The sequence below is a fragment of the Vulpes vulpes genome, chromosome 12 (assembly GCF_048418805.1).
Source record: "Vulpes vulpes isolate BD-2025 chromosome 12, VulVul3, whole genome shotgun sequence".
In the NCBI taxonomy this organism is placed as follows: domain Eukaryota; kingdom Metazoa; phylum Chordata; class Mammalia; order Carnivora; family Canidae; genus Vulpes; species Vulpes vulpes.
The window spans coordinates 54,518,098-54,543,573 of NC_132791.1; the positions used below are offsets into that span (position 1 = coordinate 54,518,098).

General features: G+C 37.1%; 2 protein-coding genes across 34 annotated transcripts in view; both read left to right on the forward strand.

Moving 5' to 3' along the window:
* Positions 1-15,567, forward strand: part of FNIP1 (folliculin interacting protein 1) — a 183,661-nt gene extending 168,094 nt beyond the window's left edge. For 5 of the 9 annotated variants that reach the window (XM_072731819.1, XM_072731820.1, XM_072731817.1 and 2 more), the window contains 3 exons: positions 6,007-6,204; positions 10,324-10,439; positions 12,795-15,567. In XM_072731819.1, the coding sequence (XP_072587920.1) occupies positions 6,007-6,204; positions 10,324-10,439; positions 12,795-12,873 (393 nt within the window). In that variant the 3' untranslated portion in view covers positions 12,874-15,567. The remainder of the gene's footprint in view (positions 1-6,006; positions 6,205-10,323; positions 10,440-12,794) is intronic. The other 4 variants (XM_072731818.1, XM_072731822.1, XM_072731825.1 and 1 more) reach the window with 1 other exon arrangement.
* A 5,832-nt stretch (positions 15,568-21,399) lies between these two features.
* The window catches only part of RAPGEF6 (Rap guanine nucleotide exchange factor 6), a 185,436-nt gene continuing 181,359 nt past the window's right edge, over positions 21,400-25,476 (forward strand). For 5 of the 25 annotated variants that reach the window (XM_072731809.1, XM_025994965.2, XM_072731811.1 and 2 more), the window contains exon 1: positions 21,510-21,809. In XM_072731809.1, the coding sequence (XP_072587910.1) occupies positions 21,741-21,809 (69 nt within the window). In that variant the 5' untranslated portion in view covers positions 21,510-21,740. Of the gene's footprint in view, positions 21,810-21,958; positions 22,050-25,476 lie in introns of those variants that run through there. The other 20 variants (XM_072731794.1, XM_072731803.1, XM_072731796.1 and 17 more) reach the window with 11 other exon arrangements.

Here is a 25,476-nt window from a genome sequence, read left to right on the forward strand (position 1 = left end):
CACAGTACTTTCTTAAAAAAATACAGCCTTATTCTTCTGAACTGTATTAGTAGAGTGTCTTTTCTTTTTCTCCACAGTTTCTAAGAAAGTGGTATTTTTCTTATTACCAAATTAAATATATATTTACTATAGAAATACTGAAATATGTAGAAAGCTAAGCACAAGTTTTCCCAACTCTACCATTCATTGGTAGCCATTCTTAATATAAAACCTCTTCCAGTCATTATGCAGTATGTGGCATCTGATAAAACCCAGACTTAGCCACTTCCTGTAAATCCTAAGATATTTAACCTTGGTGTCCTTGGCTGTAATGAAAGTGATACTAATGTTATACCAGAGTTATACTGTGTGGTGTCTTGTGCATATTAGGTACTCTCTGTCTTAAATCTTGTCATCATTCTTATTCTATGTTTTTATGTATATATAGGTATGTGTGTATATACACACTTCATATACATATATAACTGGGACCTTTGTGTGTGTGTGTGTGTGTGTGTGTATGCACATTTTTTACAGATATACATTTTTTTTCCTGTGTACATATGTATATATAGGGTTTTGATAATTTTTCCACACTTTGTTTTTATGTAGATTTGCCATATAGTCTGCTATAGAGAACACTATAATTTATATTTTTATGTATAAATATGTATTTTATGTTACACATGTATATGAAGTGTATGTATATGTAGCCACTGTGTGTGTGTGTGTGTATTTTTATATATGGTGTTATCTTTGATGTTTTGAATTCTGCTTTAATTACCCAACAGTTGATTTTGTTTTAACCTTTCTCCTATTGCTCAACTCTTTTCCCCCAGTTTTATTTTGATATATAATTGATATGTAATATATTAGTTGAAGGAGTACAACATGATTAATAAATATATATATTGCAAATGACTACTATGGTAAGTTTAGTTACCATCCATCACCTCATACAGTTACACATTTTTTTCATCACCTCATATGGTTACACATTTTTTTCTTGTGATGAAAACTTTTTTAAAAAGATTTATTTATTTATTACAGGGTGTGTAATAAATGGGGGGGAGGGACAGTGGGAGAGGAAGAGAGAGAATCTTCCGCAGACTCCCACTGACTGAGGAGCCCAACATGGGGCTGGATCTCAAGACCCTGAAATGATCAACTGAGCTGAAATCAAGAGTCTGATGCTTAACTGACTGAGCCACCCAGGCATCCCTCTCGTGATGAGAACTTTTAAGATCTATTCCCTTAGCAACTTTCAGATATACAATACAATGTTAAGTATAGTCTCCATGCTGTACATTACATGTCCAGAACTTCCTTAAAGCTGAAAGTTTGTACCTTTTGACCAGCTTCACCCATTTCTTCCATCTGCATCGCTCCTATCCCTCTTACCCACCAATCTGTTCTCTGTTTCTGTTGTGAGTTTGGATTTTTTAGATTCTCTGTGTGTAAGATAGTACAGTATTTGCTTTTCTCTGTCTCACTTCACTTAGCATAATGCCTTTAAGGTTCATATGTATTGTTGCAAATAGCAAGATTTCCATCTTTCTCATGGCTGAATACTATTTGTGTGTGTGTGTGTGTGTATCACATCTTCTTTATTCATTTATTGATGGAAAGTTTGGTGTGTCTTTCTGGCTGTTGTGAATAATGGTACAATGGACATGGGAGTGCAGATACTTCTTTGATAGCCTGTTTTCATATCTACTGAATATATGTATACCTAGAAGTGATATTGCTGGAGGATATGGTAGTTCTGTTTTTAATTTTTTGGGAACCTCCATACCGTTCTCCATAGTGGCTGCACCAATTTACATTCCCACCAGCAGTGCACAAGTGTTCTCTTTTCTTCACACCCTCTCCAGTACTTGTTATCCTCTTGTCTTGATAACAACCATCCTGTCAGGTGTGAAGTGATACCTCATGTGACTTAGATTTGCATTTCCCTCATAATGAGTGATGTTGAGTATCTTTTTATGTCCATTTTGGTTAAATGCAGGTCGTCTTTGGAAAAAATGTTCGGTTTCTCTGCCCATTTTTAAAATTAAATTATTAGCCCCCCCCCCCTTTGCTTTTGATTGAGATATATGAATTCCTTATGTATTTTGGATATTAACCTCTTAGCTGATAAATGGTTTGCAAATATTTTCCCCCATTCGGTAGGCTGCTTTTTCATTTTGCTGCTGGTTTCTTTTGCTGTACAAGAGCATTTTAGTCTAGTTTGCTTTCATTGTCTTTGCTTTTGGTGTCAAATCTAAAAAAATCATTGTCAAGACTAATACCAGAGATCTTACTCTGGTATTTTTATGCTTTTGGGTTTTATGTTCAAGGCTTTAGTCAGTTTGAGTTGAATTTTGTGTATGGTGTTCAGTAGGGATCTACATTCATCCTTTGGCCTCTGGCTGTCTAATTTTTTCCAGCACCATATATTGAAGAGACTATCCTTTCTCCATCCTATATTCTTGGCTCCTTTGTTATATGTTAATAGAGCACTAAGCATGAGTTTATTTCTGGGTTCTCTGTTTTTTATTGCTCATCTTTTTCTTTCTTTTACTGTCGATATTGATACTTCTGTGTTTTAAGAACATAGGACAGTTTTTTTAGGCTAGATCACCAGAAATGGGGTTGTTGGCCAGTGTTAAAGGCTAGGATTATTTTCATATTCTTGATGTATGTTTGTTAGTTTCTTCTCCAAAAGGCAATGCCAATTTGAACAGCAGTTTGCAGTATCTTTAAGGCCTGTTCCCTCTGTGACATTAAGGGTCTCATTATAATTTTGAAAGGTAATTGAAGAAACTTGCTAGTTTTGTAGAGAGTACACTGAAATTGATTTGGAACATTTTTAGTTCAAATGTGCAGTTTACGAGGCCATGTTTGAATACCTAGCAGGCAATTGAAAAATCAGGTTTTATTATGAGATGGAGATATGGAAGTATCTGATAGAGAAAAGATTAGAGATTTTATGTATTGACATTCTGGAAATGCCTGAGAGAGAAAAAAGGCTGATAAGATTGTGGATGAATTTGTATTATAGAAGTCATTAAACTCAGAAAAGAAGGTTTAAGAAAAATAAAGCATTGTATTTATTGTTTCTTACATAAATTACTTCCATTTTATGACTAGGAAGTATCTAAGGCTGGATACAAAGATTGTGGGAGAAGCTACTACAAGGTCTTACTTGAGAATATACTATCATCTGCTGTAGGCTTTCTTTTCCAGAACTTGATGATGAAGGGAAAGACTGGGATTGTCTAAATTGAAATTTTATCAGATAAGGACATTGCACATGACAGTCCATTGAGTGAAAATGAGCGATCAAAATGAATGACTGGTATTGCCCTCCACTTTGTTTTTTTAAACAACTTCTAAAGTGATTTTGATTTGAATTATTTCTGATCATAAGCTTGGTATTTAGGCTTTTCTCACTTGGAAGGCTACTGACTTGGAACCATTTTTCTTTCCTTTACCAAAACATAATTTTTGTAAGTTTTGGTTAGATTAACCATTTAACCAACAAAAGAGAGGCAAACCAAGAAATAGATTCAATAGAACAAACTGATGGTTACTGGAAGGGAAGTAGGCGGAGGTGGGAGGATGAAATAGGTGATGGCGATTAACGAGGGCAAGTGTTGTGATGAGCATCAGGTGCTGCATGGAAGTGATGAATCACTAAATTCCACACTTGAAATTAATATTATACTGTATGTTAACTAACGAATTTAAATAAAAACTTGTGGTGGGGGAAGAAAAATCTTAGCTACATGCCTTTTGATTGAAGGGCTATAAAGTTAATTTCTAAAGTGGTTTGTAACCTTTTTAAACAAGGTATATTTTGTAGCTGCTTCCTCATTATCTGTTTAGGCATTTCCTTTTGAAGATAATGGTTGTACCTCCCCCCAATCATAATTTTCATCTCCTAAAGATGCCCACTGCTTGTGAAAGTATCTGCCTTTAACAGTTTGTTACTCCGTTTTGGTTATTTGAGCATGCTTCTTGCCTTATTTTTCTTTTATAACTGTAGAAATACATTAAAATATATTAATTGTTACCTTGTTTCTTAAAAATGCAAGGAATACCTTACATCTTTAGATGTATGTAACATTTCCAAAATTATATTTCAGTAATTAAGTTGATTAATTAAAAAATGTTATATTCTTGGTAAGAGTTGAATAAGAAATATTTGAGTACTATTTTATAAAAACAAATATAAAGTTCAGAGTTTCATGGAAAGTTTTCGCAGTGTGTCTTTCCAAGCCATTCTCCTCTTCCCCACTTCTCAGTATCACATTTCACTAATTTAGTCATAGGCATTTACTTAAGTCTCTTGAGTTTTCTCATGATATTCTCACTTACAGAATTATCCATATTCCTCTTTTGTTTTGCACCAGCAGTCCAATCCATACTTAAATTTATATCCCTGTGTCAGTTCTACTGTGAAACTCCCGATCACACAGAACCCATTATTGTCCTCTTCTGCTACCCCAGCACTTGATGCCTGTTTTGTCTGTTAAACACATGTCTTTTTATAGCCATTTGTATTTATTTTTATCTCCCATACAGGACTGTGAGCTCCATTGTCTTTGTTTACTTAGCTTCAAGCCAAAAGCCTTATTCATAGTGGTTGTTCATTTACTGGGCAAAGGGATATCCTTTGGGCATGCCAAACCTGGGTTTACCAAGGAGCAAACATTCTTTGTTATAAAATTCTTATAAAAAAGTACAACTTTGAAAGAAAAAGGGCCATTGGGTTCATGTATTTCAAATACTAGGTTTTTTAAAGGTTTTATTTATTTATTTATTAATGAGAGACAGGTAGAGAGAGGCAGAGACATAGACAGAGGGAGAAGCAGGCTCCCTCCGGGGAGCCTGATGTGGGACTTGAACCCAGAACCCCGGGATCATGCCCCAAGCCAAAGGCAGACACTCAACCACTGAGCCACCCAGGCATCAGTAAATTCATTGAATGATCAAAAGACTGGTGACAATTAACTTCTGGATTAAAGAATACAGAGTTCTGCAAACTGATGGCTATCAGAATGGAGGTGGGGGGTGATGGATGGGTAAAATAGGTAATGGGGATTAAGGAGTGCATTTGCTGTGATGAGCCCCAGGTAATGTATGAAATTGTTGAATTACTATATCGTATACCTGAAACTAATATTACACTGTATGTTAACTAACTGAATTTAAACAAAAACTTTTTTTTTTTATTTTTTATTTATGATAGTCACACAGGAGAGAGAGAGAGAGAGAGAGGCAGAGACATAGGCAGAGGGAGATGCAGGCTCCATGCACCAGGAGCCCGACGTGGGACTCGATCCCGGGTCTCCAGGAGCGCCCTGGGCCAAAGGCAGGTGCTAAACCGCTGTGCCACCCAGGGATCCCCAACAAAAACTTTTTAAAAAGAGTTCTGGGGATACCTGGGTGGCTCATTGTTGAGCATCTGCCTTCAGCTCAGGGCCTGATCCCAGATCCAGGATTGAGTCCTGCATTGGGCTCCCTGCATGGAGCCTGCTTCTCCCTCTGCCTGTGTCTCTGCCTCTCTCTGTGTGCATATCTCATGAATAAATAAATCTTTAAAAAAAATAAAAACAAAAAGAGTTCTGGTAATGAATCTCTACAGTGATTATTTCTTCTTTTTTTTTGAGATTTATTTATTTGAGAGAAAGAGAGTGAGGGGGGCAGAGGGAAAAGGAGAGAGAGAATCTCAAGTAGACTCCCTGCTGAGCATGGAGCCCAGCTGGGTCTTGATCCGACCCTGAGATCATGACCTGTGTTGGATGCTTAACTAACTGAGCCACCCAGATTCCCCTAGGGATGGTTTCTATAAGGTGTCTCAGGGTATTTGTTACTGAGCTAATTAAATATTCCATTTTCCACTGTTAAGAATTCTTTGGCAATAGCTGTCAGAATTTAATATTCTTTTATTCTGTTTTGGTATCTTTTCCTTGCCTTATTTTCATTAACATTTATTTGAAAACTTCATTTGCTCATTATAAGATGAATTCTTCTTTCCAGCATCCAGTGTTGGATGAACCAATAGCAGAAGCTGTCTGTATTATAGCAGATATGGATAAATGGACTGTTCAAGTGGCCAGTAGCCAGAGACGGATGACAGATAATAAATTGGGAAAGGAAGTATTGGTTTCCAGTCTTGTGTCCAACCTGCTTCATTCCACTCTTCAGCTTTATAAACATAACTTGTCTCCAAATTTTGTAAGTATGTATAAGGCTTGAATTATTTAGCACTCTGAGAGCTGACAATTTTATTTAGTATATGCCTACATTGAATACTGCTGTTAGCTTCATCACTGTTTCTTGGAAAAAAGTGGTTATAGACTGAAGGTTTGTGTTCCTTTAAAATCCATGTGTTGATGCCCTAACACTCAGTATGATGGTATTTCGAGATGGGCCTTTGGCAGATAATTAGGGTTAGATGAGGTGACGAGGGTGAAGCCCTTATGCTGGGATTCATGACTTTCTGTGAAAAGGGAACACAAGCAGAGGCAGTCATCTCTGTGCCCAGGTGAGCTCTCACCAGAACTGGACTATGCTAGCACCCTGACCTTTACACTTCCAACCTCCAGAACTATGAGAAAATAATTCTCTTTTTTAAGTCATTTAATCTGTGCCATTTTGTAATGGCAGCCCAACCTGACTAAGACAGAGGGGGATCTCTACATGTCTATTTATTGTATGGTTTCAGCAGCTAGAATTTAGTGCTTGACTAGTTTAATGTAAGATATAGACATGTAGTATCCTCACGTTTTGTGCAGAATGCCAGTGCTTTCTAGAGCCTCATTGTCATGTCAGGACTTTGAATGATCCCTCTTCATAATACTGAATAACTTCTTACTGAAGACACTATTTTCCAACTTTCAAATTTCTTTTTTTTTTTTTCTTGTTAGGACAGATACAATACAGGTTATTTAAAAACCTCTGTAGAGCAACATGATAAAGTCCACATTTCACAAAACCACAGCTAACATTATTCTCATTGGTGAAATATTAAAAGTTTTACCCTTATGATCATGGACAAGACATGGTAGCCCACTGTCACCACTTCTATTCAACATAATACTGGAAAGCCCTAGTCAGAGCAGTTGAGCAAGAAAAAGAAATGAAAGGCATCCAAATTGGAAAGGAAGAAGTAAAATTATCCCTGCAGATGACATAATCTTTAATGTAGAAAACTTAAAGATTCCACACACACAAAAAAAAAAACTGTTAGAGCTAAAAATGAACAAAATAATTGCAAGATACAAAATCAGTGTGCAAAGATAGTTCCATTTACATACACTATCTATGTACAGTAGACTGTACTGTATTGTGAGTCTGAGCCTGTATAGCAATGAACAGTCTAAAATGGAAGTTAAGAAAGCAATTAAAATAGCATCAAAAGAATAAATTACCTAGTAATAAATTTGACCATGCACAAAAGACTTGTATACTGAAAACTAGAAAACATTGCTGAGAGAAATTAAAGAAATGGAAAGACATTTTGTGTTCATAGATTGGAAGACCCAGTATTATTAAGATCACAGTACTATTCAAAGTAATCTACAGGTTCAATGCAATCCTTATAAAAAATCCCAATGACTTCCTTTTTTTTTTTTTTTAAAGAAATAGATGCATCCTAAAGTTTGCATGAACTCTCAAGGCACCTGAAGAGCCAAAATAATCTTTAAAAAAAACAAAGATGGAGGACTCACACCTCCTAGTTTCAAAACTCATTACAAAGTGATAGTAATCAAAACAGTGTGACACTGGCATAAGGACAAACATATAGGCCAATAGAATATAATAGCCCAAAAATAAACCCTTACTTATATGGCCATTTGGTTTTAGACAAGGGAAACAGGACCATTCAAAGAGGAAAGGGACCTTTGCAATAAATCATGCTGAGAAAATTGGATATCCACATGGCAAGTACCCTTACCTTATGCCATGTACAGAAATGAACTCAAACTTGAATCTGACTTAAATCGAAACCTAAGTGCTTGAACTATCTATAAAGCTGTTCAAAGAAAACATAGGGGATAATCTTTATGGCATTTGATTTGGCAGATATTTCTTGGATTTAACACCAAAAGCATAGGCAACAAAAGTAAGAGGTAGATACATGGGATTTTGTCAAATTGAAATCTTTGTTTACCAAAAGACACCATCAAGTGAAAAGACAACATGAGAGCAGGAGAAAATATTTGTAAATCATATATCTTCAGAGATTGATACCCAGAGTAACAAAGAAAAACTCAGTTTAAAAATAGGCAAATAGGGCAGCCTGGGTGGCTCAGCGGTTCAGCGCTGCCTTCAGCCCGTGGCCTGATCTGGAGACCTGGGATCAAGTCTTACGTCAGGCTCCCTGCATGGAGCCTGCTTCTCCCTCTGCCTGTGTTTCTCTCTCTCTCTCTCTCTCTCTCTCTCTCTCTCTCTCTTTCTCTCTTTCTCTCTCTCCTCTCTCTGTGTGTGTCTCATGAGTAAATAAATAAATAAATCTTTTTAAAAAATTAAAGAATAAAAATAGGCAAATAGACATTTCTCTAAAGAAGATGCATAAATGGTCATTGAGCATATGAAATGATCTTTAGGGATGTAGAAATTAAAACCAAAGTGAGATACTCCTTCACACTCATAGTGTGGCTATGATCAAAAACATAAAGGCATCAAGTATCCTAAATGTGGAGAAATTGGAAACCTTGTGCGTCACTGGTGGGAATATAAAATGCCCCAGCTGCTGTGGAAAACACCTTGGCAGTTTCTCAAGAAGGTTAACATTGTATTGTCCTGTGATCCAGAAGTTCTGCCTTTGAGGTTTTACTCAAAACATTTGAAAGCAGGGACTCAAATAATTGTACCATCATGTTTACGGCAGCATTATTTACAATAGCCAAAAGTTGAAACAACTTGGGTCCATTAACAAATGAATGGATAAGCAAAATGTGTATTAATACATAGAATGGAATATTTCAGCCATGAAAAGGAATGACATTCTGATACAATATGGATGAGCCTTGAATACATTATGCTAAGTAGAATAAGTAGAAAGGACAGATTAATTACAGGATTCTACTTAAATGAGGTATCTAGAATAGGCAAATTCAGAGAGAGAGGAAGTAGAGATTACCAAGGGCTTGGGGGAGGAGGGTATGAGGATTTATTATATAATGGGTACAGAGTTAATGTTCAAGAAAATGAAAAAAGTTCTGGACATGAAAAGCGATGATGGTTATACAACACTGTGACTGTACTTAATGCCACTGAATTGTATAAATGGGTAATATGGGACATCCCTATGTGGCTCAGTTAGGTGTCCGACTGTTGATCACATCTCAGGTCTTGATCTCAGGGTCGTGAGTTCATGCCCTGTGGTGGATAATATGGTAAATTCACAGATATATGTAAATTACATACAAAGTTTGTGTTTGTGTGTGTGTATTATATACATACATAGTTTCTATTTTGTTTTGCCAAGAAGAAAGTGGGTTTTTATTAGCAGTTTGGTGTTTTTTTTTTTTTTAAGTAAGCTCCATGTCTAATTGAGGCTTAGACTCACAGCCCTGAGATCAAGAGTCCCATAGAGTACCAACTGTGCCATCCAGGTTACCCCTATTAGTAGTTTTAATAGTTGAATTTCATTGGAAAGGAACACCCTGCAAGAATTTAGTGCTTTAACACCTGAAATTCATATTTTTTCCTCAAATGTATAGTTTCAATTCACATGCAAAACCACCTGTTTTATTAAATTGAGCAACTTAGTTGATAATAAATGAAGTGTATATATTTTAGTTTTTGATGTTCTAGCCTAAAAATGTCTTTCTTCTAGTAAGGACTACTGAGCATTCTCTGTGGGCTACTGCCAACTTTTTTCTTTAACTCTCCATGGGATAATAACTCTCCATGGGATAATGTATTTCCTATAGACATACATTTGAAATGCAGCAATTTATGAGTGTTACATTTATCAAATTTGGAATAAAAACATCTTCTAAGTCCTGGAAATATGTAGTGGTGATAATTTCATATCTTTTTAAATGTACTTAATGCTTCTCACTTGCACACTTAAAAATGGTAGAATGGTAAATTTTATGTTATGTGTAATTTACTGCATTTAAACAAAAACAAAAACTATAGGATCTAAATTTTTGAAATGAATTAGAGAAAAATTTACACTCCTTTTAGCTAAAATTATGTGCTTTAAAAATGTGCTCCAAGTTTTAATTTATACAGGAGTAACTAAACTGAATTGTCATAAACATGTTGCTTTGGAATTTGCCATCACTTTGAATTAGAAAATGTTTTCTGACCTGATCTTTGTTTCCCCCTTAACTGCAGTGTGTAATGCATCTAGAAGACCGATTACAGGAGTTATACTTCAAGAGCAAAATGCTATCTGAGTACTTGAGGGGACAGATGCGTGTTCACGTCAAGGAACTAGGAGTGGTTCTAGGGTATGTTTATGGTTTCTTTTTGGCTTTGTTTTCTCATTGCACTTTCTTTAGGCAAAGAATATTCCCCAGAATTGCCTTTTTTCATTTTAAGTCCTTTTCCTATTAGAAATTGGATACTGTTGTCAGTTGGGTTGCTCTATACCATATAAAAGCAGATTCCTAGCTTCCTTCCACTGATCTGAAAAGCATCATCTCTTGTACTATTAAAATAAGTTGAGAAACTTGTAATTTACAAATATTGTAAACTCATCATTTCCAGCATCTGCCCTGCCATCCAGATGAGCTGATTGAGAAGTAACACTATTCTGTGGGTGGTAGTACATTACCTACATATTATTACTCCTACCCCATTATCTTTATACCATGTCTGTCTACTTTGCAGTTATCCCTGGGAAGAATATACTTTTCTAAAATGCTAACTGAAGGAGGAACAGGAAATTAGTGGGAGACATTGTCTAGCCTTTTTCATCATATTCTGTAGTTACTTTGCCTGTATTCTATGGCTACTTCCTGTGCATGTGTGTATGTATGTGTGTGAATTATTTCCTGAAATCCTAATTGCACAAATTAAAACAAACTAAAACTTTTTGAAATTAGGCTTTTTAGAAGGGAGAGCCAACATCAAGTAGCAACTGTGTGTCAGAAACCAAATTAAATATTATTATTTAATATTATTTCTTATCTTGATTGGAATAGATGATTCTATGTCATGCCTTTATTTTTTAATTTTTTATGCCTTTATTTTTTAAAAAACTTAAACTAGTTATTAATGAAATTTGCATATAACCAAATTTTACAGTACATTTTGGCATAAAATGAAAATTGTCAGTGTCTTTTCCCCAACTTCTGACTCTCACCCAAACACAATTAATGGATTGTGTCTTCTTACAGAATTTTTAAATATATAGGATAAAAAGTATAATTTGGTTTACTTTCTGTATATCATCATGCAACTTGCCTTTTAATATATTGTGAATGTTCATTCATATAAGTAAAAACTGATTTATCTCCATACTTTTAATGGTTGTATAGCATTTCATTATGTGGTAGAATTTAGATTATTTTCAGGTTTTGTACTGTTACAAATCAATGCTAGAATGAATATAAATCTTTGCAGTTTGTAGGATAAATTCTTAAAAATTTTTAAAGGATAGATGTATTAAATTTTTGATGGATATTGTTATTGTGATAGGTAAAACTAAAGGTCATCAGAAAAGTATCAGAATAAATTCTCACAGACAATAGGAAGCATATTCTTCCTACTGCTGGCTACTGCCAGAGTTTTCCATCTTTGTCAAGCTACTAGCTGAAAAAAATATATAATATGATTTTATTCAGATTAATTCTCTGTGAATGAGTCTACATAACTTTTTTTTTTTAACATAACTTTTTCTATGTTTTTGGCCACTTTTTTCCCTATAAAAAGGGAAAGGATGTATTTTTTTTAAGAAGTCCCCCCTCCAAAAAAAAAGCTTCCCTTACTTCTTCCTAGTACTTTTTTTTTTTTAAAGATTTTATTTATTTATTAGAGAAAGAGCAAGAGAGTGAGCACATGTGAGCAGAGGAAGGGGCATAGGGAGAAGGAGAGAATCTCAAGCAGTATCCACTTGCTCTGAGTGCAAAGCCCAATGTGGGTCTTGATCTCATGACCCTGAAATTATAACCAGAGCTGAAACCAAGAGTTGGACACTTCACTGACTGAGCCACCCAGGCACCCCTAAGTACTTCTATAAAAACATTTTTTTAAAAAGTAAGTTGGGGATCTTTTTTTTTTTTTTTTAAGATTTTGTTTATTCATGAGAGACACACACAGAGAGAGAGAGAGAGAGAGAGAGAGAGGCAGAGACACACAGGCAGAGGGAGAAACGGGCTCCATGCAGGGAGCCCGTCGTGGGACTCGATCCAGGTCTCCAGGATCACACCCTGGGCTGGAGGTGGCGCTAAACCACTGAGCCACTGGGGCTGCCCTATAAAAACATTTATATCCAAAACAGTATAGGTGGACACAGTCACTCTATTATTATACTTTGTTGTATTTGTTAGATACTATCCCATGCCCTAATGCCTAGTCTATTAGATCAGTGAGATGCCTTCCTACATCCATGACTTGTTACTTACTCTTGGGTTTCAGTAGCTTCTGTTTAAAAAAAAATCTTTTGTTCTAGTTTTACTTACTGAAACATTTCCAATTTGTGTAATCTTCAACTCTCTCCTTACCCTTTCTTTTCCTTTTTGCCAAAGTGGCCTAGGTTCTTGAATGCTGAAACATGGTACATAGATAGCAGTCATTGCCTGTAAGACACATGTCCTGGTACAGAGAGCCTAAACTGAGATTTTTTTTTTTCTTTATTTCAGGATTGAATCCAGTGATCTTCCTCTTCTGGCTGCTGTAGCAAGCACTCATTCTCCATATGTTGCTCAGATACTCCTTTAACATAAAGGTTGTTAGGAATTAACTTCGGTATAAAGTTAAATAGAAACCAAGGAAGCAGATACAACGTTTGTTTATGGCAGTTTTTTTTTTTTTCCCCTATTAGACTTCCATCTGAATGAGTCAAATGCCTGGGTATCCTGTGTTGCAGTACATATTGTGTGATCATTGGATTATTCTTCCTTTTGGCTGGACTTTGGGTGGTGGTGTATTTTGAACCAAGTTAAACGAAAACAGCATAAATAATTTTGAGGGAAAGCATTTGAAAAAGCCAAAGTGTAGAAATTTCTAAATGAATAACATCAAGGAATTTCATATGATCACTCCCGTGTTGCCACACTCATAAATAGCAATGGATGTCTCCAATTAAATGGCTCAGAAATAGTCATTTCATTAGTTTTAATTCCTTATTTCTAAGGTATGGATAGATATATAAAAGCTTATTTGTTCTTTTGTTTTTCAATTCAAAATAGCTAATTTGGGGGGTATTTCTTAAAGTATTTTAAACAGCCTGTTAATTATAATAAATCCAGAATAATGAGTGTAAATGTGTGTATGTTATCCATCCAAGTGTACATATGTATCTATTTTTTAAAAAAGCAGAGGTAAGAAATACAAGATTGATTGGTAAACATGCCTTTTTTAAAAATAATATTTTCAACTAGTATCAATTGTAAATAGTGTTTAAATGTTACTCTGTGGTGAATTTTCTGTTCATACACCCTAAAATAAAGCCGATCTTTTTTTAAGGCTGAGGAATGTAGATTCCCCCAAATAAGAATACTACTTTATACTATTTGTTTTGTTTATAAGTATAAGCTAATTCTTATAAATGTTAATATTTACATATTTGCATCTAATTTAATAAATGAAAATTAGGATTAAAAATTACACCAAAGCATTGGGAAAAATAATACTATTTTCTTTAAAAGTGCTCAGGTAGCCAAGGCCTTTGCTTTCAGTATCAGCCCTTCTTAAACCCACAGGAACTGAATATTTTTCTCAGTGCTTCATAATATTCAGTTTACACTAATAGAGCTCGTTAACTCTTACAATTCTTCTAATAGTCTGTCCCTTCCAAAATCTAATTTTTTCAAATATTTTCACTTTTCAATTGTTAATGTTTTTGTATATATTGCCGAGTGTTGCTTATGAGAAAGGCTAATATGGAACCAAACTCCTGTAAGTAATGTAAATAGAAAGATGGGTAGATAAAGTTTTCAATATACTCTACTACCTCAGTTTACTTGAATACTACATTATAGTTTATTCTTATCTGATCTAAGATATGTTTAATGCTAGAAGTGAAATTGGTTTCTGCTTTCATGGACTATTTTCATCATAACTGATTAGCTTAAAAAACCCACTTGCTTATTCTCTTACTAAGTACAATTACTGTATGATATATTCATTCTTGCTGTTTGAATTTTCAGTAATTAAGGAAAATTCCTGTGGTTCGTTTAGTCTTTGGCCTTGAATTTATAGTGTTGGGTCACATTTTGCCTTGTTCTTTATGTATTCAAGAAATCTCCAACTAGGCAAGAAATGGTTGTTTTGATGGAGTGTAAACCTGAAATTGTTGTGCCTGCAATCACTTGCCCCTGTGTCCTATCAGCTGATCCCAGTTAGTACTTGAGTCTCCTATGGATGACTTGCTGCCAAAGAGTGTTTATGATTCTGTTTTCTTTGGCTTAATTTCCTTATTCCATTAATTATTGAAATTCTTCCCTCTTTTATTGCTTGGAGTTCTATGAATCAATCTCTTTGGCAGAATTCGGAATATAGGCAGATTCATATGTGGGCCATTGTACATTATTTTTTTTATTGTAGTTCAGAATGATATGTAGCAGGTAGGTAATGTCTGTTTTTGCTTGTTTCCTTTTTTAATTAATCATCAAACTATTCACAGTCCTGTTTGAAATCTCTTAATTATCATTTAGGAAATATAGCCTTCAATAAATGGATGGCCCATGCTACTGTTCTCTTTAAAGCTAAGCTTTGCTCAGAAGGAAGAGGCCTATAGTTTCTCATAGAATCATTAATCCTTATAGGATTCCTGAGTTTTATAATTCCTAACCCACTGTAATTTCTACCTTCATCATAGTCTTGTTTTTCTTACACAAAGCCCAAGGAATGAGCTGCTACTTCTTTAAAGTGTGATCATTATGATGAATGTGAAAAGAGTTTTGGCCTGTTCAAAATAATTTTTTCAACTTCTTATGGTACAGACAGATGTGTTACATATTTTAAAAACCTGTTTATTGCAATAGGAAAAAAACCTGTTGCAACAGGACATGAAAAAGGGATATTTCACATTATAGATTTAAAACTAATTTTTCCTTGTATATAAACTAATTGGTTTGATTTGAAATATTCCTGGCTTTTATTAATATGTCTTAATTTTGAGTTTGAAAATGTTAAGTGCAATAAACATTCTAGCACAGATTTCATTTTGTTGCAATTGGCATACACTGGGGATGATCACTTTTAAAAAAAAGTAGGCATACACAATGCCTACTTCTGGTGGATGTCTTATGAGATTGTTCTGCTTTCTCTAAGTTATTTAGATGGTGGGATATGTAAAATGTACATACTTGTTCCTTGTTCTGTATACATTTCTCAAATGTACACCTGTATTATAATAACCTCCCAGTTCTAGGGGAAATTTGTGCAATAAATACACGTCAATTTGATGGATGATATTGGTCTTTTATTTCATATTTGATCAGGTATATTCAATATTGTAGACTCTGGTGTCTGCTGACTTGTATTCTTTTCACAAGTGTGGCACTTCTAGATATGTGACTTTGCTCAAAATGCCATTCTTTAATCCCAAATTTCTTAACTGGTATTTAGTAGAATCTACTTTCTGAAGCGGTTGTGAGAATCAAGTGAAATAATCAAATTTTATCAATTTATCTCAATGCATTCTTGGCTGCTGCTATTATTGAGTAAACTGTCCAGCCTCCCCACTATTCTCCCAGTGGTTGTGGGGAGAATTTAACATTGTGTGTTTTTTTTTTTTTAAGATTTTATTTATTCGTGAAAGACAGAGAGGCAAAAACATAGGCAGAGGGAGAAGCAGTCTCCCTGTGGGGAGCCCAATGTGAAACTTGATCCCAGGACCTCAGGATCACACCCTGAGCTGAAAGGTGCTCAACCATTGAGCCACCCAGGCGTCCCTAACATTATGTTCTTATAAATGAAAGTATAGTCACAAAAAATATACTGGTATGTTACTTTTGACCTGTTCTTCATGACGACAAACAGAAAATTTCTTTAACTGCTTTTTTGAAAACAAAATCATTTAAAACCTAGAAGCCATGTAAACCTATTAAAAACATTGTATCCAATACAGATTACCACTGAGTTTATAATTAAATACCCCCCCCCCCCAAAAATTGGCCAATTGGTTTGTATTCTAATCCTGGTTTGTTCACTGATTTGCATGTGCCTTTGAGCATGTCTGTCCTCTTCATCTTCATTATAGGGTAAGTAAGCTCTTTCATCAGCCTAGAGAGCCTGCTCTGCAGCCGTGATTCAGCCCTGAGTAGGCTGTTGGGATGCTTATCTTACTCAGGCCAGTTGATTTGGGCAGAGTTAATGTGGGGGGCAGAATTAGACCAGTGGCTTTTTGTAGTGCCTATTGTCTTATCACTTTATATTTCTCACTCTTACATTAGACAAAATAAGTGCACTATTTTAAAGCAGAGAGGAAGTATCCAGTATTTGGGAAGCATCCATCAGATATTTTAGAGGTTTATAATTGGTATCTGTGTCGCTTTGTGCTATTCCCGCATATAAACTTAGAGAAAATTTAATAAATTTAGAGAAATCTTCTGAGAACCATAGAGGAATGATTTTGGCAGTAAGAATCTGAAACATGGAATCTAACCTGAGATCATACAGTCTTTCTTATGAGGGTTCATTTTGTTTCTCAGACCAGAGTGGTTTCCACCTAGTATGTGGTGACAAATGTATTGTAAAAGATTATCTGGTATTCATTTGTTTTTGCCAATGTAGAATGTAGAGTGGAATGACACGTGGGACAAAATGACACGTGGGACACGTGGCACCTTGCATTGTGAAGGTGCAGTGGGAGCTGAAGAATTGTAGCTTTGAGTAAGAAGGACTTAGCTAAAAAGGCAAAGGTTGGAGAATGTAGTGCTTCTTATCCTTGCTTTGGAGTGTAAACCATGGACTTGGTTATGTTTGTTCTAGGCTTAACCTTTCAGATGCATTCACCAACCAAAAGAAAAATATATAAGCAGCCCAAAAGATATTTTTAAAGAATATGTGAAATTCCCACCCATTATTTGTCAGGAGAACTTTGGTGATTGTCTTCAAGCATAGGCTGAGCTTCCCCAACTTCCACTGCCTCCTGAATCTTGGTCCCTTGTAATTCTTTTAAAAGGGACTGATTAAAGTGTGAGACTAGATCAGTCCCTTCATTAGATTACAGACAGGTCTCTGGGTTAACACTGATCAGATCTCCGATAAATCTGCGTTTACTCTAAGGAGCATACTACGTTGAAGAGGCTTGAGCTTCCTTATTTCCAACTGACTTTTTAAATAAGAACAGTCCAAAATAGGTCTCTCTATTCACCTCAGTGCTCATATTCAGATTCTTGGTAAAGGCAACATTACCTAAATGGTCTCAAGGGGACTCACATTTTTGAAATGTGTAGGTATAAGGGAGATGCTATTTTCTCAAGAAATTTGGGATGCTGCTTTTGTGTCACAGCCCAGCACTCACAAGTCCGTATCCTTCACTGTGTGAAGGAACTGGAATTAAGTCTGGTAAGACTAGTCCAGAACCTGAGTTAAAGTAGTTTTTAAACCTGGTTGCATATTAGAAACACCTACGTAGCTCTTTTTTTTTTTTTTTAACCTACGAACCTTTGGGAAATACTAATTCCTAGACACCTCCCCCTCCGATTCTGATTTAACAACTATAATTGCCTTTATGAATTTAGGCCAGAACATGGGTTGTTTCCCACCCACCCCCCTCTGGTAGCGACTCAATTTCCCAGCATACTCGAAATCTTAAGTCTTTACTTCATTCCAGGTGCTATTAAAACCAGTGCTCTTTACTCCCATATTTTTGTTGGTTTGCTTTTTTGTTTTGTTAAGATAGCCATTATGAGTGTCTGCCTAATAAGGTTTTGGTTTTGCATAAAACATTTGCTTAACCAGACCTCTTTCTTTGCCATTAGACAAGTCAAGTGCTTATCTTTTTTTTTTTTTTTATACAGCAAAATCCCCTCTTCATTACTTAATCCTTAGATAGTTCCATTTGTTCATTCAACAGACTCATTGAAAACCTGTTATATTCTGGACACAAGTCTGAGTGCCAGCGACATGCCAGTAAATAATACAAACCTTCTTCTGTGTCCTTAGGGAGTTTACTTATTTCCCACTAGTTGGGTAGAGAGTGAAAATATGGAGTCAGGGGCGCCTGGTTAGCTCAGTGGTTTGGCGCCCCCTTCCGCCCAGGGTGTGATCCTGGAGTCCTGGGACCAAGTCCCATGTCGGTCTCCCTGCATGGAGCCTGCTTCTCCCTCTGCCTGTGTCTCTGCCTCTGTCTCTCATGAATAAATAAATAAAAAATCTTTAATAAAAAATACGGAGTCAGGTTGTGGTAAGTATAATGAAGAAAATAAGACAGGGTAGGGAGTTAAGCCATATATATATATTTTTTAAGATTTAATCATGTTTTGTTTTTCCTAGAATTTAATAGACTACTTGCATTCAGAACCATTATTTTTCCTTTCAGATACCAGCTAGTCCTGGTGAATCCTTAGAGGTTGCCTTTTCTCTGAAAAGTTACTAGAGTTTTCATTGTCTATTCACTTTTTTCAGCATACTAGAGCACAACACATAGTAAGGACAAGAAAGATTTTGAAAATGCGCTTACGTTCATATTTGTATAGTTATCATGGACATTTATTGTTTTTACTATTGCTGTCTTAGGATAAACGCCTAATAGGTTATTTTGTGTAATTTTTGCCATGAAATATATACAGAAAAATCAATATACAGTAATGCAACCATAACTTAGGTCAAGAAGACTTTTAGTAACCTAGAAGTCCCTTACTCCGTGTGCCCTGTCCTGATCATAATAGTCTCACCATTTTTTGTAACTACCAACATGATTTTTGTGAACATCTCCCTTTTTCTTTATAATTTTATCTGTCTATGCATCCTTGTGTGACATAATTTAATTTTGCCTGTATTTGAGCTCTAGGTTTTAATTATACTTTATATTTTGTTTTTTTTTTTCTCTCAACATTATGGTGGAGATTCATCTACTGAATCTAGTGATACCATAATACACTCATTCTATTATTGATGGGCATTGGTGTTATTTTTAGTTTTTGGCTAATATGAACAATGAACATTTTTGTTCATCTTTCCTGGTGTACATGGGTATTCTTCAGCACATATTATCAAGCACTGGATTTACTGTGAAAGGGTATGTTTCAGCGTTACTAGATTTTTCTGCCAAAGCAGTTTCCTAGTTTACACGTAACCTGCAGTTTGACAGTTCTTGCTCCACATTTTCATGAATGCCTAAATGTGTTTCTACATTTATGTCTACATGAATGCCTAAATGTGTTTCTACATTTATGCCTACATGCCTACATGTTTCTACATGAATGCCTAAATGTGTTTCTACATTCTACATTAAGTTACTAATGAAAAAAAATTAGGGGTTAAAAAATACTTTCTAGTTCTTCAAACGTTTATTTCAGCTTTAGAGAAATTACTTTTCAGAGGTAAAGTGTGCCTGCGTTGTGCAGACAACAGCCAAAGTACTTCACATAAATTATCTCATATAAGCAATGGGTCCTTTACTATTCCCATTTTACTGATAAACTGAATTTAAGAGATATTAACTTAAAGTGGTTTGCTTTTTTTTTTTTTTTTTTTTTTAAAGATTTTATTTATTCATGAGAGAGAGGGCAGAGACACAGGCAGAGGGAGAAGCAGGCTGCATGTGGGGAGCCTGATGCAGGACTTGATCCCGGGACCTGGGGATCACACTCTGAGCCAAAGGCAGATCTCAACCACTGAGCCAACCACTTCAAGTGGTTTAAATAGAAATAGCCTATTAAAGACAAATTCAGATGTTTATCCTAAAGTCTAAGCTCATGGTTATCATACTTTAATTCCTTTACCTTCTTTCAAATATGTGGCTCTAGAAACTGATCCTTGAAGAATGGAAGGGCTAACCTTTGTGAGTCTAGGCAGACCTTTGGCAGCATGTTTATATAGACACAACATGACCAAAATGGGTCATTGCAATTCCTTGGGATCTCTCTACAATTAATTTCCAGGATGGCTGAGCCACAACTTCCCTGGTATGGTTTTTGGCCTATACTCAAAAAAGAGATGTGCTAATGGTATGTTGTAAACTACAAGTTTGAGCAAGCCCAACGACCAACTGAAAACAAAGCTATTATTTAGTATCAGCCATCGTTACCAAGTCCCAGAAATACCAATGTTGCAGCCTGAATTCTCCTCTTTTGTTACTCTCAAATACAATTCTTATCACGCCATTAAAAAACTGATAATCATAAAACACTGAGTTCTTTAGTGAGCTATGGTAATTGCTGTGAGAAATACTAAGATATACCTACATGTGGCATACAGACCTCCGGACGCTTAAAATCCAGTGAAAATATGTCGATGATGGCTAAGAAGAATTTTGAGACCAGTGCAGCCAAAACAGTGAAAAACACTATTGATGAACGACGGATTCTGGAATTCCGTCAGTCGTCTCACAGTGAAAACATCATTTGCAGGTGCTGGCTAGCCTCAAGGGTGGTCTTTCTTTTTCTTACCAAGGGACCAGTAAATAAATGGAAACTGTTGGGAAAACAGGCAAGTATGTAAATGCAGTGCGGAACTGATCACTCCTGAGTCTAGGGGGCCTTATATCCTCCCGACACCCGCCCCCTTTCCCCACGACCCCCTCCGACCCTAGGAAAGGGCTGCCCTGGGTACGGGTTCCGCGCACGCAGTACACACGTGACTTCGCGGGCCGGCACTAACTGGGAGCTGGCCGCAGGACCAGCGCCTGCCGACCCCTGCTCAAGGCCACGAGACTTCGAATTTCTGTGCCTTGATCTCCGGACGTCCATAATGGTCCGTTAAAGTACTTCCTGACGGCCTCCTTCCACAAGATTCGTTTTATTGAAAGAAACGCACGGAAGAGAGTGAACGAACTTCCTAGTTCGTCGAACCGCAGGGGAGACTTCTGCGCTTTCTCCAAGGGAGGGGCGTCGGCGTTGCAGAACTGGAGTTTGGCCCGGGGCGTGGCCACGCCCTGAGCTTCCGGATTAAGGCACAAACAAAACCCTCCCCCCAGAGCGTTTACCCTTACGGTTCTGCCCCAACAGCCTACTTTTGCTCAGTCCCTCACAGCTAGTTTCCGGCCCTTGCACCGGAAGTTGGAATGGCCGTAACCGCAAATCCGAGGCGGATGTCGTGACGGGTTTAGGTAAGATCTCGCGACGTGTCTTCAAATCTCACGAAGAGAAGTCGAAAGAGGCCTAACTGCACCGCCCTAGTTTTTACGTCACCGCGGAGGCACGCCCTTGGGCGCTCGTTTGCGTGCTCTCCCTGCTGCGCACGCGCACTGCTCCTCCTTCCGCCCCCGTGCGGGCTTCCCTCTGGCCAGTCGCGCGTGGGCTGAGGCCCTGGGCGGGCGTTGCGAAGGCTTGTTTCCTCGAACACTGACCCCGGGACAGTCCGGAGTTCTCTACCTCGGGCGTGGAGAGTACAGTCCCCCTACTTAAGGTGAATGTGCTGTCTCGTGGACTGCTAAGGGCAGGCTGGGGAGCACGGGGGCCGGGGCCGCGGCCATGAACTCACCCGTGGACCCCGGCGCTAGGCAGGCGCTGAAGAAGAAGCCTCCCGAGCGGACCCCCGAGGTAAGGCTGGCCGACCATAGCCCGCGTCCCGCTGTCCAACGGACAGCATCCTTCTGTCGGCCCGAAATCTGCGGCGACTGTCCCCTTGCCAGAGCCTCGCACCTGCTGCCAGTATATCTGTTCTCTGTCTCTCCTCCGCCCTCACCCAGGCCCTTCTCGCCGGGGTGATGACCGCCTTTCCTGCTTGGGGTGCAGACTTCCCGCACACCCGTCTTTGCCGGTGACTTCCTAGTGTTTTCGGTAAGAAGGTACCGTAACAAAATCGTATTTTCTCAGGGCAAACTGTAGGTCTCGGAGTGAGATTTTCCCTAGGTAGATGGACAGGAAAACGACGTAGAAACTGTAAAGTCATCTGTAATAGTCATGTTATGAAAAAGTAACTTTTTTTTAAAGGCCTCTGGAGTTGCCTCGGAAAGAAAGTTTTCAAAATCAGTTTAAAACTTTGCATCCAGTCAGGTGACGAATCCTGCTGGTGGATGATGCATATTTAAAGATCGGTTTTGGTGGTACTTTCTCAGACTGTCAGCGGGAAATTTTTTAGTATTTTGTACTTGGATCCAAAATTTGCTGTATTGGGTTAGCATCGGTGGCATTAGCTAAAATGATTTTATTTACTTATTTATTTGTTTGTTTATTTATTTATTGCTAAAATGATTTTAATGGGATTTCAAGGCTAATTTTCAGTCAAGTAAGTGAAACCTTCTAACTCTGCATAGCCCCATAGAGTGTTTAGATCTTGGAGAAGGTTTTCCTTGATTTGGAGAAGTTTCTGTAAAATGGTATATTTTCTTAAAGCAAAAACTGACAAGAGCGTGAAGGATTGTTAGACTGTTATGTATATAGTTTGCAATAAATGAAATTAAATGTTCATTCTTACCAAGTCACTTTTGGTGGTGTTTTTTTGTTTCTTTGTTTGTTTTTTTTCAGATTTGTAGTACTTTACATAGTGAGTCTCAGTAACTTGGGGCTGATATTTTGTGATATGACACTAGTAAAGCCATAGCTGTAGCTGTGATAAATCAAAACTTTGTTTTTGGGGATCCTGATCTTTTAATGGAAACAAGGCAAATTCTGCCTCTTTCCAGTGTCCTCGTTTTGAGACCTACATTTATAATCCCTTGTGTTTTAATTTCCTTGTGATGATTCTTAAAGTCGTGAGCTAATTGAAAGCGTTCACCTTCACACAGGTGAATCTGCTGTAGTTTTTATATAACCAAACTATTATGCAACTCTTGCAATCTATAATGTAGCTTTTACTTTTAAATAATATTTATGATAAATTCACATTATATTTTTTAAAAAGATTTTTATTGATTTGAGAGAAAGACTGCAAGAGGGAGCATGAGCAGGGAGGAGAGGGAGAAGCAGGCTTCCCTCGGAGCAGGGAGGCGGACTCTGAGCTTGATTCCAGGACCCCAGGACCATGACCTAAGCTGAATGCAGATGCTTAACCGACTGAGCCAACTAGGCACCCCATAAATTCAAACTTTAATGGGAAAATCTCCTCTTTAATAGCATAATTAGCTTATCTTGAAATGGCCTATTTTTGAGCCTTAGGAGATTTTTCCTTCCTTCCTTCCTTGTTTGTTTGTTTTAGATTTTCTAAACTACTCACAAAATTAGTTGGCCAGTGTGTGCCACTTTAAATACTTTATCTTGTTTTACTGGAATAGCAGCATTGTTTGAGGGAATGCTGACCAGCTATACAGTCTAGAGTCTTGACATCTAGCAGCATAACATGGTTAACTGCTTGATTCATGGCGGTGCTTTGGAGTGAGTATAGAATTTGTTTGCAGTACAAAAATATGAGTAAAGAAGTGGTAACCTGAATCCAAGTGATGATTTATTTGTGATGATTTGATGAAATCCTCACAAGTATGTTTCTCTTTTCAGGAGATCTTTATTCTTTTAGTGGAGTCTTAAAATTTTATTAAAAGTATATTCATTTATCAATTATTGATTGAAATCTTGTAAGTTCAAGGCACTGTTCTGTGCACTGGGATGTATCAGTGAGTGAAACAGGCCTGCCCTACTGGTTCTTGGAATTCTTATGAAAGGAGGAAGGGAGGAAATGGATAAATACAACCAAGTTAAATAATATGTGATAATGACTAATTTGAGAAGGAATAAAGGGATTGGAAGCAAGGGGCAAGGGCTGGGTTACAGTTTAAATAAGATGGTCAGTGTTGTGATTTTTGAGATGACTTTTGAGTGAAGGCTTGATACATGTGATGGAATTAGCTCTGGAGATATATGGGGAAAGATGGGGAAACAAAGGTGAGAATTGTAAGAGATGAAGTCAGAGAGACAGTAATAGTATGGAAGGGAGTATTTCATTAGAGTCTTTGTAAGTCCTAAGAAATTCCTTAACTTTTCTTTTGTGTGAGAGAGCCCTCAGAGGATTTTGAAGTAGAGGAGTGATATTATCCTCCTTAACTTTTTAAAGAGCCCCCCTGGTTGCTTGCTGGGTTGAGATTATAGAATATGGTAGTAACAGTAGGAAGAAGCAGATTCATCAGTTAGAGGCTATCATGTTGCAGTTGGGAAGAAATGATTGTAACTCAGACTAAAGTGATAGTAATGCAGGTGGTAGGAAGTAATCAAGTACGGAAATATTTTGAAGGTTTAGCGAACAGAAGATTTGTTAATGAATTAGCTGTATGCTTTGAGGGGTGGGGGGGGAATTGAGCAAGGTTTCAAGTGTTTTGGCCTGAAAACTGGTGTTGAAGTTACCATCATAGAGTTTCAGGTGGCATCAAAGAGATGGGAGAAAGCTGCAGGAGGAGCAGGTTTTGGGAGGGAGTTCAGTTTTGTTTTTGTTTTTGTTTTAAAGAGTTTATTTATTCATGGGAGACAGAGAAAGAGAGAGAGAGGCAGAGACATAGGCAAGGGAGAAGCAGGCTCCCTCTGGGGAGCCTGATATGGGACTCGGTCCCAGGACCCTGGGATCACGACCTGAGCCAAAGACAGACTCTTAACCACTGAACTACCCAGGTGCCCAAGAATTCAATTTTGAATGTGTCACATCTGAAATTATTAGAAATGTTGAGTAAGGAGTTGCATATACGAATTTCTATTTCTATGGAGAGGGCTGGGCTGGAGATAAAAACTTTATACTCATTAGCTAGTAGATACTATTTAAAGTCACGAGACTGGATGAAATTACAACAGCAGTGAGTGTACATAGAGAATAGAAGAGGACCACAGCCCTGTGACATGGTTGATTACTACCATATCAGGGGTGAAGAGCAGAGACCAGCAAAAGAGAATGAGTGGGAGCAAACAGTGCAGGAGAACAACAGCCAAAACAAATGAAATGTGCAATAGAAGGGGATAAAATTCATTCAACCTATTTTTTTTAATGCTTAGTGTGTACAAAGTATTATGAAAAAAAATAGACAAATAGGTAAGAATCACTGTCTTATAATCTTGTAATCAGATGTTTGCATTGTGTAATGAATAAAGAAGTCTTCTGTTTGTTTCTGGGACAAAACTAATAGCCTGTTTATTTTGAACCATCTGTTGCCCTTATGTGAAATTATCATCTCAGACTTAATCTTAGTTAGCCAGACCTGGAATGTGAAAATATGTTGTACAGTATACCACTTAAAACTGTTCTAACACAGTTTTTTCTTTCTGGCTTATTTGTCCTACTTTGTAGACCCAG